We start from the raw sequence: 18,416 nt of genomic DNA, 5'->3' as shown, positions 1-18,416 counted from the left end.
CCCCGGTGCAGCGCTTTTGGGGGCACAGAGGGCGGCGAGGGCTCTCCAGCAAGGGGTGCCAAACAGGGGCTGCCCCAGACAGAGAGGGGAAGCCAGGCTGGAATGGGACGTCCCCCTCCAGTAGCCGTACCCCAAAATCATCCCAGTGCCCCTCAGGAGAGGCTGGCGAGGGGGATCAGCTGTGCCAGTGGCCCACGGGAGTGGCTCCCCCCTGGACAGTGAGCGGCACTGGGGGGCGGGGCCCACGGGGACACGGCCCCCTCCTGCCACACCTCGGCCCTGGCAACTTTCCTGCCCCCCAGCCCGGATTGCCAGAGCTGTGACCCCTGGGGGGCACCTGCTCCCGGGACACTGAAACACCAGAAACTCAGCCGCTCCCCCTAACTGTCCAGTGTCAATCGCAACTCTGGACCCCCCCCCCCGACGTTACAGCCCCGCCGGTGCCCCTCAGTCCCAACCCACAGCCCCCTCCTACCCCGCCCCCTGGGGCCCATTCCCCTGCCCCACAGCCTCGCCTGTGCCCCTCAGTCCCAACCCACAGCCCCCTCCTACCCCGTCCCCTGTGGCCCATTCCCCTGCCCCACAGCCCCGCCGGTGCCCCTCAGTCCCAACCCACAGCCCCCTCCTACCCCGCCCCCTGTGGCCCATTCCCCTGCCCCACAGCCCCGCCGGTGCCCCTCAGTCCCAACCCACAGCCCCCTCCTACCCCGCCCCCTGTGGCCCATTCCCCTGCCCCACAGCCCCGCCGGTGCCCCTCAGTCCCAACCCACAGCCCCCTGCTGCCCACCCGGCTCCCCCTGCCTGGGGTCGGAGGGGGTGGAGAGACGGGGCCAGTGGCGTTTCAGGTGCACCAGAGAGTTCTGCTGGGGTGGGGACCTGCCCGTGTCCTGCCCCAGGCCCTGCTGCAACCAGGGAGAGAACCCAGGAGTCCTGGCTCCCCTCCCACCCCGCTCCAGCTACTAGGCTTTACCCTAACCCTGTCCTCCTTCCTGGCTGGGCCGGCCCCAGCTCTCAGGTCCCCCTGGCTGCCCCACTCCTGGCCCCCCTCTCGCTCCAGGGGGCTGAGCCTGCACTGGGCACCCCACAGCCCCTGGGGGGCTGCAGCGAGAGGCGGAGCAACTCCCACAGCACCGCTTCCAAGCCCCCCGTCTCCCCCACGGGGGTGGTTGGGTCTCAGGGGCCGGGACTCTATGTCCCAGGCGCTCCCTGCGTCGCTCTCCCGCCCCCCCTTGGTTTGGGGGAGGGGCCCCTTGTGCCCAGGCTGCGCTACCCCCCCCTCCCTCCGTGGCCCAGCCCCTCCCGCCCGGGGCTGCAGCCGAGAGACCTTCCCGGCGCCGCCGAGTCAAGGGCGGACGCCGCGATCGGGCCCTGGAGCGCCCCATGGTAACGCCGCGCCGGGGACTCGAACCCCCCGCCCAGCACAGAGCAGAGACATCAGCCCTGGGGGTCGGTCCCTCGACTGAGCGGGAGGCGCTGGGTGCCCGGGGGGGTAGGAAGGGGGCGCTTGGTGCCCGGGAGGGGTAAGAGGCGCTGGGTGCCCCGGGGGTGGTGGAAAGGGGGGCCGTTGGGTGCCCGGGGGGCGTTAGGTACCCAGGGGCCGGTGGGAAGGGGGGCACATGGCTGCCCGGAGGGGGTAAGGGGCGCTGGGTGCCCGGGGGGGTGGGAAGGGGCGCTGGGTGCCCGGGGGGCGCCTGCCCTGCTAGGGCCTGGGCTGAGACCCCCCACAGCTCCCTGCGAACGCGGGGCACCGAACGGACATGGGGGGCGGGCGGCTCGGGGGGACTGGAGACCTCACCCCCCTCCCAGGTGGCCGCGTCCCACGGGGATCAGGGTGCCGGACACCAGCCCCACCTCCCCGAGCTGAGGGGGGAGAACGCGACTTGCGCCCGCTGAGGTGGGGGGCAGGGCGGAGGGAGGGGGGCAGGGGCAGCAGGGCCCCTTGTGGCGCGGGGGGAGGCTGACCTTGCTGGACCGGTTGGGCGGCTCCGCTCTGGCTCCTGGAGCCGCGGGTGGAAATGAGGGGGGGGCGGATGGGGGTTGTTCAGGGCAGCAGGAGCCCCAGAGCACTCTGCCCCCCTCGTGCCACTCCCACTTCTCCCCCCACTCCGGTGCGGGGTGGGGGGTTGTACAATGGGTGGCCCCTGCTCCTCCCCCCTTCAGCAGGGGTCTGGGAGTCCAAACTCCGGAGTTTAGTCTATTCCAAAGCTGCATTGTGCCTCAGTTTCTCCATCCGTCCCGTAGGGATGTGGATTCAGCACCCCCTGTAGGGGGTGCTGGGGGGTCAGGTGGAGTGCCGGGGGCTGCCTGCAGGCAGGGAGCGATACTGTACCACGGTCCTTCAGCCCCAGAGCTGCCAGCACCCGAGCCTGATGGCTGTACTGGGGGTAGGGTGAGGGGACCCCTTAATCCTAACCCCCCCCAGGGGAAACCTTTAGAAGTTGCATTTGCATCCCCAGGTTTCAGGGACAGGGCTCCTCTGATAGGTGTATCATATGTGGGGGAAACTGAGGCACCAAGAGGTGAAAGGGATTCACCCAGGATCACATATCACATCTGTGGCAGAGCCGGGGAGAGAATCCAGGAGTCCTGGCTCCGAGCCCCCCCACTCTGCTCTAACCACTAGATCCCACTGTCCTCCCAGAACTGGGGCAGAACCCAGGTGTCCTGATTCCCAGCACCTCAGCCACATCTCCCATCTCTGTGTGTGTCGGGGGCTGGCTGGGCCCACGGCCTGGTCTATTCTCCCCCGCAGGAGCCCCTCCAGCAGTGGGGTGAAGAGGTGGAAGACGGGGCCATCTACAGCATCACCCTGCAGCGGGTGAGGGCGGACCCTGCGGCCAACGGGGGACCCTGCCTGCTGGTAGGGGGGGCTCTGCCAGGGGCCTGCCAGCTTGCCTATGCCAAGTGGGGCTGGACCCAGTCAGCACCTGCATGGGGGATCCCAGAGCTTAACCCTGGTGCTGCAGGGGGCGGGAGGCCCAGCAGGGGGCGCTGGGCCATGATACTGGGTCATTTTCTCACCTACATTTTCTCTGGGAGCGAGTGCGCAGCTTGATTATAAACAGCCCCTGTGCTCCACCCCAGAGGCGGCTGCATCTCAGCGCCGAGTGCGGGGTCCCTGAATAAACAGCCCCCCACATCCCAGCCAAGAGGGGGCTGCATCTCAGCGCCAAGCGAGGGTTCCCTGTATAAACAGCCCCTGTGCTCCACCCCAGAGGCGGCTGCATCTCAGCGCCGAGTGCGGGGTCCCTGTATAAACAGCCCCCCACATCCCAGCCAAGAGGGGGCTGCATCTCAGCGCCAAGCGAGGGTTCCCTGTATAAACAGCCCCTGTGCTCCACCCCAGAGGCGGCTGCATCTCAGCGCCGAGTGCGGGGTCCCTGTATAAACAGCCCCCCACATCCCAGCCAAGAGGGGGCTGCATCTCAGCGCCAAGCGAGGGTTCCCTGTATAAACAGCCCCTGTGCTCCACCCCAGAGGCGGCTGCATCTCAGCGCCAAGTGCAGGGTCCCTGTATAAACAGCCCCCCACATCCCAGCCAAGAGGGGGCTGCATCTCAGCGCCAAGCGAGGGTTCCCTGTATAAACAGCCCCTGTGCTCCACCCCAGAGTGGGCTGCATCTCAGGCCAGTGGAGCCTTTTGGGATCCTGAAGGAGGGAAAGAGGCTGGGGTGATGTAATTATTCCTTCTATTCCATCTGTCTCGATCTCTCCATACCTGTCTATCCCCCCACCCCCTCTATCTATCTATCTATCTATCTATCTATCTATCTATCTATCTATCTATCTATCTATCTCCTTCACTCCTCCCTCTCACTCCATCCAATCTATTTCTCACACTCCATCCATCCCTCTCTCTGCCCATCCCTCTCTCCCTGCCCCCCCCCCGCAGGCTGGAGTTGGCCCCCCCTGCCCCTTCGTCCAGTACCGCACCTGCAAGCTGCGCCGGCTGCGTGCCGGGACCTTGCCCCAGCTGGTGAGAGGCCTGGTCTCTGCCTACGCAGAGGGCGACCCTGGCTACCTCCCCAGCTTCCTGGCCACCTACCGCGCCTTTGCCACTCCCAGCCGCGTGCTGGAGCTGCTGCTGCCATTGGGCCCCGACAGGTGAGCTGGGGGTGTGTGTGCTGGGATCCCCCCACCCCGACAGGTGAGCCCGGGGCGGTGCTGGGATCCCCCGACCCCGACAGGTGAGCCCAGGGGGTGCTGGGATCCCCCCACCCCGACAGGTGAGCCCGGGGCGGTGCTGGGATCCCCCGACCCCGACAGGTGAGCCCAGGGGGTGCTGGGATCCCCCCACCCCGACAGGTGAGCCCAGGGGGTGCTGGGATCCCCCCACCCCGACAGGTGAGCCCGGGGCGGTGCTGGGATCCCCCGACCCCGACAGGTGAGCCCAGGGGGTGCTGGGATCCCCCCACCCCGACAGGTGAGCCCAGGGGGTGCTGGGATCCCCCCACCCCGACAGGTGAGCCCGGGGTGGTGCTGGGATCCCCCGACCCCGACAGGTGAGCTGGGGGGGGTGTGCTGGGATCCCCCGACCCCGACAGGTGAGCCCGGGGTGGCGCTGGGATCCCCTCACCCTGACAGGTGATCACTCGGCTCCCCCCACCCCTGACAGGTAAGCCTTGGGGTACGTGTGCTGGGATTCCCCTATCCCTGATGGGAGCACTAGGATCCCCCCACCCTGACAGGTGAGTCCTGGGGGCTGGTCTCTGGGCATGCTGGGAGGCGAGAACCCTGCAGTCTGGTCCTCGTGGTGGGGGCCCTCACCCACCCGGGCCAGGGAAGGGGGCTGCTTTGGGTTGGGGGGTCTCAGACCAGGGATGCCCCCAGATCCAGAGGGGAGGGGCCTCCTTTTGTCAGGACTGTCCCCCCCCTTCCCCCCAGGTCTGTGCTGCAGGTGCTGGAGCTCTGGCTGCGTGATCACCCCGAGGATTTCCGGGAGCCCCCCCAGCACCCCAGCCTGCGCCAGCTCCATGGCTATCTGCGCCAGGCAGCCCCGGGCTCGGAGGGGTGTGCGCGGGCCGAAGGGCTACTGCAGGGCTTTCAGGAGGAGCCAGGAGATGAACAGGTGGAGCCTGAGGGTAAGAGACTCCAGACTACAACCCCCGACTCCGCCTGTCCCCTGGCTACAACCCCCGCCTCTGCCTGTCCTCGGCCTCCGCCTGTCCCCTGGCTATAACCCCCGCCTTGGCCTGAACCTGGCTACAACCCCACCTCTGCCTGTCCCGTGCCTCCACCTGTTCCCTCGCTACAGTCCCTGTCTCCGCCTGTCACCCCCTGGCTACAACCCCCACCTCTGCCTGTCCCCTGCCTCTGCCTGTCCCCTGGCTACAACCCCCGACTCCACCTGTCCCCTGGCTACAACCCCCGCCTCTGCCTGTCCTCGGCCTCCGCCTGTCCCCTGGCTACAACCCCCGCCTCGGCTTGTCCTCTGCCTCCACCTGCCCCCGGCTACAACCCCCACTTCCGCCTGTCCCCTGCCTCCACGTGTTCTCACTACCCTCAACTCTGCCTGCCCCTGTTACTCCCACTTCCAGCTGTTCCCTGGTTACAACCCCGCTTCTGCCTGTCCCATGCCTCCACCTGTTCCCTGGCTACAGTCCCTGCCTCCGCCTGTCACTCCCTGGCTACAACCCCTGCCTTGGCCTGTCCCCTGCCCCTGTTGCCTCTGCCTGTCCCCTGACTCCACCTGTTCCCACTCCCCCACACCTCTGCCTGCCCCTGTTACTCCCTCCTCCAGCTGTCCCCTGGTTACAACCCCCACCTCTGCCTGTCCCCTGGTTACAACCCCCCAGCACCTGTCCCCCTCCTGGCTCTTCCTCCACCACCACCTGTCCTCTGGCTGCAGCCCCTCGTCTGTCTGTCCATCTTATCCCCTCCTCCACTCATCTCTTGGCTGAGACCCCTGAGTGCCTGTCCCCCTTGCAGGCCCCTGTGCAGCCGGCTGGTCTGATGCCCGGCGCTGTCTCCCCTGCAGGCTGTGAATCCCCTGGGGCTGGTCCGCTGGCGCTGGGGGGCAAGGGGGGGCCAGAGGGCTGCAGGGAGCCCCCTGATCTCCTGTCGTTCAGTGTGGAGGAGGTGGCCGAGCAGCTCACGCTAATGGACATAGTAAGTGGGGGGCTGGGGGAGGGGGGCCAGAGCTCCCAAGAGAGCATAGCCTAGGGGTTAGAGCAGGGGCCCCGAGGGGCAGAACTCCTGGGTTCTCTCCCCAGCTCTGGGCGGGGAGTGGGGTCTAGGGCTTAGAGCAGGGAGAGGCTGGGAACCAGGACTCCTGGGTTCTCTCCCCAGCTCTGGGAGGGGAGTGGGGTCTAGTGGTTAGAGCAGGGGGGTGCTGGGAGCCAGGACAGAGCACGGGCCCTTCCCCGCTCCCTCTCCCCCCTCCCCAGGAGCTGTTCATGCAGGTGCGGCCCTTCCACTGCCTGGGCTGTGTGTGGTCGCAGCGGGACCGCAAGGCCGGCGAGGGGGCTGCGCCCAGCGTCCGCGCCACCGTGGCCCAGTTCAACGCTGTCACCGGCTGCGTCGTCGCCTCGGTGCTGGGTGACGTGCAGCTCCGTGCGCCGCAGAGAGCCTGGCTGCTGGAGAAGTGGGTCACCATCGCCCAGGTGGGGGCAGAGGACAGCTGAGGGGGTGGGGGTTGGAGGCGGGGCTGTGCGGGCCCAGTGGGGTGCGGGGGAAGGTGAGGGGCACTTATGGGAGGTTGGGGGGAATCCAGGCCAGCAGGGGCTGGGGGAGGGAGTCCAGTAGTAACTGGATGTGTGCCGGCCTGGGGGGTTGGGGGGCAGATCGGGGGGGGCAGCTGGATCCCACTGACTCCCCTCCCGCCCAGCACTGCTACTTTCTGCGTAACTTCTCCTCCCTGCGAGCCGTGATCTCCGCCCTGCAGTCCAGCCCTGTGCACCGGCTCAAGAGGACCTGGGCTGCCGTCAGCCGGTGAGAGGGGGGGGGGGGGGCTGAATGGAGGGGGCGGGAGACAAGCGCAGGGGGCGGGGGCTGTCCAGCTCTCATGGCCTGCCCCCCTTCGGCTTGGTGGGGAGAGCTAGGGGGTGAGTTTGGCTCCATGCAAACCAAACCAGCGTCCCCCAAAGGCGTGGCTTTGACCAGCGTCCCCCAAAGGCGCGGCTGGGATGGCCAGGGCTAATCCAGGAAGTCCTGCCTTCCAGAGTGTGGGACTTGTCCCCAAGAGCCAATGCTGTTGGGTTGGGGCTCACGGTGGGGAGTGGGGTCCAGAGGGTCCTGGTGACCCTGGGGGGTGCTATGGGCGGGGGTCAGGGCATGCTGGGGAGGCTGCCAGGATGGGGTTCAGCGGGTGGGCGAGGGATTGGGGGGGTGAGAGGATTAGGGGTGCTGGGGTGGGGATAGTGTCAGGACGATGCAGGGACCAGGGATTGGTGGGTGCTGGGATTGGGGGTTGAGGATTGGAGGTGCCGGGGATGGGTGGGGATTGGGGGTGAGGATCAGGGGTGCTGGGGCAGATGGGGGTGGGGATCAGGGGTGCCAGGGTGGGTGGGGGCAGGGATCGGGGGCTGAGGATTGGGGGTGCCTGGGCTGATGGGGCCGGGGATCAGGGGTGCCGGGGCCGATGGGGCCGGGGATCGATGGGCCGGGGACCAGGGGCAGTGGGGCAGGGGATCGGGGGTGCTGGGGCCGATGGGGATCGGGGGTGCATGCATGGAGAGAGCTCTGCCTCGGTTCCCCCCAGGGACACCATGGGCGTCTTCCGGAAGCTCTCGCAGATCTTCTCCGATGACAAGAACCACCTGAGCTGCCGGGAAATCCTGCTGCAGGTACCTGGCATGGGGGCCATGCTGTGGGGTGCTGCACCCCAGGGAGCAGGGTAGGGGGCTCGGCAGGGGGTGCTGTGCTGCGGGGGGGGGGTTGGTGAAAGGTGGGGGCTTGCCAGGGGATGTCGTGCTGCAGGGGGCAGGAAGCTGGGCAGGGGGCGGGGTGGGGGTCACCGTGCCCCCGGCAGTGGGATTTTGCTCCGTGTACCGGCGGCGCCCGTCAAAGGTTTCTTTCCGCTGGGCCCCTGCCCAGGGAGACGCTGCCTGGGGTGCCCCCGACGGAGCCCGCAAAGCGACTCAGCGAGTGACTCCCTGGGCTGGGGGAGGGGAGCCCAGGGCTGGGCTAGCAGGGGGCTGCTGGTTGGGAGTGAGGGGCGCTGGCAGAACCGGTGGGTGACCCGGATCCTCCTGTCACGGAGTCCCTGGGCGATGCTCTGGAACTGCTCCCCATGAAGCCAGGCAGGACTCTGGGGAAGTCTCCTCTCTGTGAGCAGCCTGTCTGCAGGACACACAGCTCCCCCGGCTTCCACCTTCCTGGGTCTGACCTCGGAGCATTCAGCATCCTCTGCCCCTCCGTGCGCTTCCCCCCAGCGAGTCCACTCAGGTGGGGCTCCTGGGGAAGCCAGAGGGTCCTGCCCCCCAGCTCCACAATCAGACGGGACTCTCAGCCAGCCAGTAAAACAGAAGGTTTATTAGACGACAGGGACATGGTCTAAAACAGAGCTTGCAGGTGCAGAGAACAGGACCCCTCAGCTGGGTCCATTTTGGGGGGCAGTGAGCCAGACAACCACATCTGCCCTTCACTCCATGTCCCAGCCAGCCCCAAACTGAAACGCCCTCCAGCCCCTCCTCCCCTGGGCTTTGTTCCTTTCCCGGGCCAGGTGGTCACCTGATTCCTTTGTTCTCCAACCCTTTAGCTCTCACCTTGCAGGGGGGAAGGGCCCAGGCCATCAGTTGCCAGGAAACAGGGTGTCGGCCATTGTCTGTGTCCAGACTCCTGCACACACCTGCCCTCTAGGGCTCTGCAATGATCATACACCCTTACCCCACCACCTAGATACTTAAGAACTGCCTAGGGGAAACTGAGGCACCCCCATACTATTCAGAGGAAACATTAAGAAGAGTCCCACTTCATCACACCTCCCCCCTCCAGGCGCCCCCCCCGGCCACCGTTCCGTACCTCGGCACCTTCTTGACGGATCTGGTGATGCTGGACACGGCGCTGCCGGATTTCCTGGAGGTGAGTCGGGGGTCGGGGGGGGTCTCCCCAGGCTCACACCATTGCTGTGCCCCCCCCCCGCAGCGCCCGGCTCAGGGGCCCCTTGGGCCAAGCTGCCTGTTCCCCTGAGACCCCCAGAGGCTCTTCTGCACATCCTGCCCCCGGGGGCCGGGACATATCTCATCTCACCCCACCCCCATTGTTCGTCAGCCCCCCTTGAGTGCCAGCCCCTTCCTGGGGTAACCACCTAATGTGAACACTGGGGGGGCCCCAACCGCCCTCATGTTCTCTCTCTGATTCCCCCCCAGGGTGGGCTCATCAACTTTGAAAAGAGGAGGAAGGTGAGTGTGTGTGTGGGGGGGGGGGGGGGGGCGGGGGAGCTGGCCGGGAGAGCAGAGGGGAGTGGGGTCTAGTGGTCAAGGGGCGGGGGGGCTGGGAGTCAGGACTCCTGGGATCTCTGATTCATTGGTGGGAGGCTGTGGGGAGGGTCAGGGGATGGGAGCTTGGGGGGGAGCTGGGGGACAGGAAGCTGGAGGGGTGGATAAGAGGCTGGGGGGGTGATGAGGGCCGGGAGCTGGGGGGCAGGAGGCTGGGCAGATGGGGGGATGGGAGCTGCGGGGGATGGAGGACAGGAGGCTGGCAGTGGCGGGACGAGTGCCGGGGGGGCACGGGGAATGGATGGGAGGCTGAGGGGGATGGGGACAGGAGGCTGGGAGGGACGGGAGCTGGGGGGACGGAAGGCTGGGCAGATGGTGCGGATGGGAGCTGAGGAGGACGGGGGATGGGGGGGTGGCTGGGGGGCAGTAGGGAACAGGAGCTGGGGGGGCAGGAGGCTAGGTGGAGAGGGGGATGGGAGCTGGGGGGGTGAGAGGCTGGGTGGAGAGGGGGATGGGAGCTGGGGGGGCAGGAGGCTGGGTGGAGAGGGGGATGGGAGCTGGGGGGGCGAGAGGCTGGGTGGAGAGGGGGATGGGAGCTGGGGGAGACGGAAAGCTGGGCAGAGAGGGGGACGGGAGCTGGGGGGGCAGGAGGCTGGGCGGAGGGGGGGACGGGAGCTGGGGGGGCAGGAGGCTGGGTGGAGAGGGGGATGGGAGCTGGGGGGGTGAGAGGCTGGGTGGAGAGGGGGATGGGAGCTGGGGGGGACGGAAAGCTGGGCAGAGAGGGGGACAGGAGCTGGGGGGGGCAGGAGGCTGGCCGGAGTGGGGGACGGGAGCTGGGAGAGAGGGAGCCCCGAACCCAGTCTCACCCCATGTCCGGGCCCAGGAGGCAGAGATCCTGCTGCGGATCCGGCAGCTGCAGGCGTCGTGTGGGGGCTACGCCCTGCGCCCCAACCCCCCCGTGCTGGCCACCTTTCAGCGCCACGCCCGGCTCTCCGAGGAGCAGAGGTACCACGGGGGGTGGGGAGGGGGTCTCGGGGGGAGCAAGGCGGGGATAGGAGGGAGGTGGTCAGGGAGCAGGGAGTGCAGTGGGCGGGCAGGGAAGGGGCCGGAAGGGGGCCTGTGGGGAGGGGGCGGGCAGGGGGGGACAGGAGAGAGGCCGGGGGCCAGCAGGGAGCGGGGCAGAGAGAGGCAGGGGGGCAGCAGGGAGGCCGGGGTGGGGGCAGTACGGAGGCGAGGGAGGGGGCAGTGAGGGGGGGCAGGAGGGAGGCCGGGGAGCAGCAGGGAGGCCAGGGAGGGGGCAGTGAGAGGGGGCAGGAGGGAGGCTGGGGGGCAGTACGGAGGTGGGGGAGGTGGCTGGGAGGGGGGGTAGGAGGGAAGCCGGGGGGCAGCGCGAGGCGGGGGAGCGGGTTTCACCTGGGGAGCTGCCTGGAGTGTCCCCCTCAATGGCGGACGGAGCGCAGTAGCAGCGGGGGGGGGGCAGAACGGACACGCACTAACCCCCCAAATCCGCTCCCCCCCAGCTACCGGGTCTCCCGGCTCATCGAGCCCCCGGCCGACTCCTGCCCCAGCTCACCCCGCGTGAAACGCAGCCTCAGCAAACGCTTCAGCTCGTAAGTGGCCCCCGGCCCCCCGGGGCCCCCGCCGCGGGGAGCCCCCAAGCTGCAGCCGGGCGGGCAGCTCCGGAGCTGGCCTGGGCTCCGCGAAAGGCCGGATGGGACGATCCCAGCGGGGGAGTCTGTCTGTGTCCAAACGTCCGTCTCCCTGTGAGCAGCCCCCCCCACCCCAACCTGAGCGAGGGGAGCCAGGAGCCCTGCTCGGGAGGTGTGGGGATGGCCCTGGCATGGGGGCCATGGGCTGGTCACCCTCCTGCCCCTGACCAGCCTGCCTCAGTTTCCCATGGGGGTTCCCGTCGGCATCCTGCATCCCCTGTTCAGAGGGGTTGATCCTGCTCGGCTCCTGGGCGTGCCAGGGGGCAGCTCTTGGCCAGGCCTCACTCCCCTCTCCTCTGGGGGTCAGTCCCTTGGCACTAGTGGCTGGTCAGGCAGAATCAGTGGGGAAACTGAGGCACACCTCGTGGTCATAAAATTATTACCAGAATTCCCACATTCAGTCAAGGGATGGGGGAGGGGCAGGGGGTCCGTGGGTATTCGGGGGAGGAGGTGGGCGTTGGGGGGCGTCTTGCTCTGTGGGGGTGGAATTGGCATCTGGAGGGGGATGGGGATGTCTGGGGGGCAGGTTCTCCTTTCGAGCCCCCCCAGCCCTTCTCCCCTTTCTTGCTCATTCACCCCCGTCTCCCCTCAGGCTCCTGCTGGGGTCCGAGGCCCTGTCCCCCCGGCTGCCCTCTGCAAAGGGCAGTATCTCGCTCTCGGGCACCGGCAGCAGCTGCGAAGCCGATGAGGGGCCCAGTGCCCCCTGCTCCCCAGAGATGGGGGGGGCCCTCTGCAAGGTACTGTGGGGTGCCGGGGGGTGTGTGTGTGCTGGGGTGGCTCAGACCTGACTGGGGGTAGCTGGGGATGGGCTATCCCAGTGCAAAGGCCAGTGCCCGCTGGGCTCCCGGGGTTAGAGCAGGGGGAGGGGGGATTGGGAGCCAGGACTCCTGGGTTCTCTCTCCAGCTCTGGGAGGGGAGTGGGGTGCAGTGGTTAGAGCTGGGGGGAGGGCGGGGCTGGGAGCCTGGACTCCTGGGTTCTATCCCTGCTCGCTCACCAGCTCCTGTTTCTCCCCCCACCCTGGCACAGAGCCTGCTGGAGCTGCCATTGAGCACCTGCCCCCCCGAGGAGCCGTCCTCCCCCCTCGCCCGCCGCCCCTGCTCGCCCCTCTACAACCAGCAGGGGGCAGACTCGTGCATCGTGCGGGTCAGCATGGAGAACGCCCACGGCAACCTCTATAAGAGCATCCTGGTGAGGGGGGGCTGGGGGTCCTGCCTCTGGGCGGGGCTGGGGCCTGGCCCCGCCCCTTTGGGCCCCACCCCGTCTCTGCCCTCCTCCCCACCCCTGCATGTGCCGCCCCCTCCCCCAGCCTGTCCTCCACCCCCCCCCGTGCCCGTCTCTGCCCCCCACGCTGATCCTGTGCCCCCCGCTGCCCCCCAGCTGACCAGCCAGGACAAGACCCCAGCCGTGGTGCTGCGTGCCCTTCAGAAACACAGCCTGGAAGGGACCCAGCCTGGAGACTTCCAGCTCCTGCAGCTGCTGGGGGGCGGCCGAGGTGAGGGGGGCACGGCTGGGATGGGGAGCAGAGGGCAGGGTGGGGGAGCATGGGGGGTGGGGAGGTGTCACAGGTGGGGGGAGAGCATGCTGAGTGTGGGGGGAGGGGCAGGGGGTGTTTCTGGAGAAGAGGACCAGGTGGGGGAAGCACGTGGGGGGGGAGGATGAGGTCATGGGGGGAAGGTGGTGTTGGGGAGGGGCAGGGGGTATTGCTGGAGCAGAGGACCAGGTGGGGGGACCTTGCGGGGGGGAGCAGGGGGTGTTCCTGGAGAAGGGGACCAGCTGGGGGGGTCTCCAGTATCATTGTGCCCCCCCCCAGAGCTGCTGATCCCCGATGGGGCCAACGCCTTCTACGCCATGAATCCAGCTGCCGACTTCAACTTCGTCCTGCGCCGGAAAGGCCCCCCCAGCCCCCGCCTGCACCCTGCCCACAGAGCCCCCACTCCCCTCCCCCACAGCCCTGCCCTAACCACGGAGCCCCCACTCCCCTCCCCCCTAGAGCCCCTTTTACTCCCTGCACCCCGCAGCCCGGCCACCCCCCCACGCTCCCTGCTCTCCTCACTCCCTGCCCCCAGCCCCCCCCATCCTAGCACCTCCCCCCAGCAGCCTCCCCCCTGATCTCCACCCCCAGAGCCCCCTACTTCGTTCCCCAGCTCCCCCACCCCCTGACTGGCTGCACATCCCGCTCCTCCCTGCGCCCCCTGTTGGCCCCTCCCCAGGCTGCTGTGCACTGGGCCCCCCATTGTCTTGACCCATAGGGGTCACCAAGACTCTGGGGATCTATACTATCCCCCCCCATGCCAGCAGGGAAAGGATGACAGGGAAACAACCCTCAGCTGGGCTCTCCCAACTCCCCCCCAGTCAGTCCCTGGGTATGGGCACCCCCCAGCCTGCCCCCCCGTCCCGCCCAGCAGCCAGGAGCACCAAGCATGCCGTGGGGCACCGGAGACGCGAGGATCGGCTGTGCTGAGGGCTGGGCTTCCCCCGTGTCACGAAGTCCCCGGGCGATGCTCTGGAACTGCTCCCTCTGAAGCCAGGCAGGACTCTGGGGAAGTCTCCTTTCTGGGAGCAGCCTGTCTGCAGGACACACAGCTCACCCGGCTTCCACCGTCCTGGGTCTGACCTCAGAGCATTCAGCCTCCTCTGCCCCTCCCTGCGCTTCCCCCAGCGAGTCCACCCAGGCAGGGTCCTGGGGAAGCCAGAGGGTCCTGCCCCCCAACTCCGCAGTCAGACGGGACTCTCAGCCAGCCAGTAAAACAGAAGGTTTATTAGACGACAGGAACATGGTCTAAAACAGAGCTTGCAGGTGCAGAGAACAGGACCCCTCAGCTGGGTCCATTTTGGGGGGCAGTGAGCCAGACAGCCATGTCTGCCCTTCACTCCATGTCCCAGCCAACCCCAAACTGAAACTCTCTCCAGCCCCTCCTCCTCTGGGCTTTGTCCCTTTCCCGGGCCAGGAGGTCACCGGATCCCTTTGTTCTCCAACCCTTTAGCTCTCACCTTGCAGGGGGGAAGGCCCAGGCCATCAGTGGCCAGGAAACAGGGTGTCGGCCATTGTCTGTGTCCAGACCCCTGTACACACCTGCCCTCTAGGGCTCTGCAATGATCATACACCCTTACCCCACCCCCTAGATACTTAAGAACTGCATAGGGGAAACTGAGGCACCCCCACACTATTCAGAAGAACCATTAAGAACAGTCCCACTTCATCACACCCCAGCTGCCCTGCTCCTGGGAAGAGGGGTTTGGGGGGCAGGCGATCCACGGGGACCTGGATGGGGCCAGCGCTCCTGGGAGAGGTCCCCGCCAAGGGGTGGGATCTGTGCTGGGGGTTCCCCTCTCTCGCTGCTCCCCAGCAATCAGCCGAGGGGGGGCTCTGAATCCTGGATGTTCCGGCCCCTGCGGGCCCTTCTTCCAATAAATCCCTCTGAGTAGAGCAAACCATGGTCTGATGGTCTGTTCTGCCCCACACCCTGGGGGTATCTGGGGCAAGCTGGTGTTAGTAGGGGGTGGAGATGGGGGGCAAGCGATTTTCCCAGCAGCCCCAGAAGATTGAAATTCCCTCCCCCCGCCCCATTGCCCCTTCATTTTTTGCAGCTGGTTGATCCCCCCCTCCAGGGGCCCCTGCCCCTGGCTGCCTTGGGGGGCCCTGGGTGGGGAATTGGTGGGGCTCTAGGCTGATGCATGTTGGGGGTGCTGCTGCTTTTTCAGCCTCACCCACTGGTTGCCGTGACAATGCTGGGGAGATGAACCTCACTCTGGGTGGGTGGGGGCAGGGGCGGGGGGGCTGCCAGGAGGGGGCAGGGAGGGAGCGTTGGGGGTCTCATTCCCCTCCGCAGCTTTGTGTGTAGGTGTGGGGAGTCCCCACTTCAGCCCTTTGCAACCCCAGGATCAGGGTGTCTGCAACCCCACCCCCAGCCTAGGATTGGGCCCTTGGTGGATGTACCACCCCGGCCCCCGCTCCAGAATTGGGCCCTCAGTCACCCCCCACCCTCAGGCTGGGGCCTGGAACTGAATCAGGATTGGACCTTGGGGGGATGGGGAGAGAGGAGGGGTTGGCTCCTGGGGTCCCACGTCCCCCTCTCTACGGCTGACGCTGGGAGCTGCGTGCCCAGGGCCACAAGGGCAGCGAGACGCTCGCCCCCAGGCCACTGTGGGGGGAAGGAGGACTCCGGGGTGGGAGGGGGCAACGGACCCCGGCTGGGAGCCTGAGCCCCAGAGAGATCCCCAGGGTCTGGCAGCCACCCCCTGCTTCCTGCCCGTCACAGCCCTGCCCCAGCTCTGCCAGCAGCGGATAGAGAGGGGCATGGGGGCAGGTGGGTGGGAGGTGGGAAGGGATAGATAGAGGGGGCATGGGGCGGGTAGGGATGAATAGAGGGGGGCAAGGGGAAGGGTGAGAGGTGGGAAGGGATGGATAGGGGGCATGGGGCCAGTGGTGGGGGGGAAGGGATGGATAGAGGGGGGCAAGGGGAAGGGTGGGAGGTGGGAAGGGATGGATAGAGGGGGCATGGGGCGGGTAGGGATGGATAGAGAGGGGCAAGGGGAAGGGTGAGAGGTGGGAAGGGATGGATAGGGGGCAAGGGGCGGGTGGGGGGGGAAGGGATGGATAGAGGGGGAAAGGGGATGGGTGGGAAGGGATGGATTGAGGGGGCAAGGGGCGGGTGGGGGGTGGGAAGGGATGGGGAGGGCATGGGGGTGGGTGGGTGCCTGTGGGGAGGGACGATAGATCAGGTGGAGGGCAGACGGGTTCTGCAGCTGGCTGGCGCAGGGCCATGCCATGGGTTCCTCCAGGTTGGTATCTGGGGCCCATGGTGCCTCCCTGGTGCCAGGCCAGGCTCCCTGCCCCTCGCTGGGGGGTGCCCGGCTGCATGGGGCCGGGTCCATCAGCTATGAATTGCGGCTGGACGCGGGTGCTCCCGGGTGCATGACCCCCAGTTTATTCAATGCCCACTGGGGCCGGGGGCTCTGTCTTCCCATGGGGACCCGTCCCCCCGGGATCCTCTCCCGGCCCAGAGCCCATCACACCCCGGCCGCGCCTGTGGGTCCATTGTCCTTTAAACACTGGCCTGGATCCACAGGGGCTGCTCCAGGCTGGGTGTTTGGGGGTGACTCCCTTATGGGGCAGCACCCCCGGCCCCACGTGACTCTGGAACTGGGCCTCTGGCACCAGCCACCCTCTCTTGGTGGCTCCCTGGAGCAGAGGCCGGCCAGCCCCCTGCGTGCCCCCCAGGAGCCAGATCCCGCCAGAGCAGGTTCATTAGTCACCCGCTCGCAGCCTCGGTGGGGCCCCAGGGTGGCACTGGGGGGTGCATGGGGCAGCCTGGCCAAGCCAGAGCGTGTACCCAGCAGAGCTGCGGTGGGCACCATTCTGGCTCCGTCCTTTGTCCGGCCAAGGGGCAGCGCTTAACTCCTGGCCTGACCCCTTTGTGCCGGGGCCTGGGCTGCTGGGTGTGAATGAGGGGTCCGGGGGGCTCCCCTTGGCTGTTGGGAGTCTCCAGCTGGTCCTTAAACGAGCCCCTGGGTCCACCCCAGCCAGCCCCAGGTGCCTGCTCTGGGCCAAGGGCAGATTTAACACTTTCACATCTCACCCCTAGTTTCCTGTCCCCCAATCCGTGCAGTTGCCTAGCAACCAGCCAGCCTTATTCCTCCCCCCCCCCCCCGCTGTTCAGGGGGGTCCCTAATATCCCCCCCAGTCTTGCTGATCCTGGCTCCCCCAACCCCACTGTGACCCCTGTGGTGACAAGAGGGGGGCCGTCAGCCTGTGGTGACCCCCAGTCTCTTCTTGCTGTCCCAGCTCAGAAAGGGTTAACGGGCAGGCCCCAGTGGGGGAAATCGGACGGGAGCCCCCATTGGGGGGGCGTGATTATCCCGTGTGGGGCGGGGGAGATAAGCAGCAGGGAGAGAGGGAAGTGTCCTGGGAACGGCTGATATGGGTCCTTCCCCCCACATCGCCTGCACCTTCCCTGAGCACAGAGTATCCCTGGCCCCCGCCCATCCCCCCCACCCCCAACCACTAGCCCCCGAGGCCTCTCCCAGAGCTGGGGCTCGAACCCAGGAGTCCTGATCCCCCTCCCCCCAACCACTAGCCCCCGAGGCCTCTCCCAGAGCTGGGGCTCGAACCCAGGAGTCCTGATCCCCCTCCCCCCAACCACTAACCCCCGAGGCCTCTCCCAGAGCTGGGGCTCGAACCCAGGAGTCCTGATCCCCCTCCCCCCAACCACTAGCCCCCGAGGCCTCTCCCAGAGCTGGGGCTCGAACCCAGGAGTCCTGATCCCCCTCCCCCCAACCACTAGCCCCCGAGGCCTCTCCCAGAGCTGGGGCTCGAACCCAGGAGTCCTGATCCCCCTCCCCCCAACCACTAGCCCCCGAGGCCTCTCCCAGAGCTGGGGCTCGAACCCAGGAGTCCTGATCCCCCTCCCCCCAACCACTAGCCCCCTAGGCCTCTCCCAGAGCTGGGGCTCGAACCCAGGAGTCCTGATCCCCCTCCCCCCAACCACTAGCCCCCGAGGCCTCTCCCAGAGCTGGGGCTCGAACCCAGGAGTCCTGATCCCCCTCCCCCCAACCACTAGCCCCCGAGGCCTCTCCCAGAGCTGGGGCTCGAACCCAGGAGTCCTGATCCCCCTCCCCCCAACCACTAGCCCCCGAGGCCTCTCCCAGAGCTGGGGCTCGAACCCAGGAGTCCTGATCCCCCTCCCCCCAACCACTAACCCCCGAGGCCTCTCCCAGAGCTGGGGCTCGAACCCAGGAGTCCTGATCCCCCTCCCCCCAACCACTAGCCCCCGAGGCCTCTCCCAGAGCTGGGGCTCGAACCCAGGAGTCCTGATCCCCCTCCCCCCAACCACTAGCCCCCGAGGCCTCTCCCAGAGCTGGGGCTCGAACCCAGGAGTCCTGATCCCCCTCCCCCCAACCACTAGCCCCCTAGGCCTCTCCCAGAGCTGGGGCTCGAACCCAGGAGTCCTGATCCCCCTCCCCCCAACCACTAGCCCCCGAGGCCTCTCCCAGAGCTGGGGCTCGAACCCAGGAGTCCTGATCCCCCTCCCCCCAACCACTAGCCCCCGTGGCCTCTCCCAGAGCTGGGGCTCGAACCCAGGAGTCCTGATCCCCCTCCCCCCAACCACTAGCCCCCGAGGCCTCTCCCAGAGCTGGGGCTCGAACCCAGGAGTCCTGATCCCCCTCCCCACAACCACTAACCCCCGAGGCCTCTCCCAGAGCTGGGGCTCGAACCCAGGAGTCCTGATCCCCCTCCCCCCAACCACTAGCCCCCGAGGCCTCTCCCAGAGCTGGGGCTCGAACCCAGGAGTCCTGATCCCCCTCCCCCCAACCACTAACCCCCGAGGCC

General features: G+C 67.6%; 1 protein-coding gene across 1 annotated transcript; it reads left to right on the top strand.

The window, feature by feature from the left end:
- The first annotated feature begins 1,190 nt into the window (after positions 1 to 1,190).
- Positions 1,191 to 14,518, top strand: RGL3 (ral guanine nucleotide dissociation stimulator like 3). The gene is given in 18 exon segments (XM_078849524.1): positions 1,191 to 1,271; positions 1,273 to 1,383; positions 2,753 to 2,860; positions 3,892 to 4,103; positions 4,884 to 5,080; positions 5,977 to 6,107; positions 6,386 to 6,601; positions 6,826 to 6,929; positions 7,699 to 7,783; positions 8,934 to 9,020; positions 9,308 to 9,340; positions 10,260 to 10,381; positions 10,897 to 10,986; positions 11,678 to 11,822; positions 12,113 to 12,274; positions 12,464 to 12,578; positions 12,897 to 13,110; positions 13,112 to 14,518. Coding segments are annotated over 18 exon segments (2,430 nt in total). The 3' UTR covers positions 13,329 to 14,518.
- The last annotated feature ends 3,898 nt before the right edge of the window (positions 14,519 to 18,416 follow it).

This window comes from Lepidochelys kempii, chromosome 20 (assembly GCF_965140285.1).
Source record: "Lepidochelys kempii isolate rLepKem1 chromosome 20, rLepKem1.hap1, whole genome shotgun sequence".
Classification (NCBI taxonomy): Eukaryota; Metazoa; Chordata; order Testudines; family Cheloniidae; genus Lepidochelys; species Lepidochelys kempii.
This window is presented reverse-complemented; position numbering and strand designations above follow the sequence as displayed.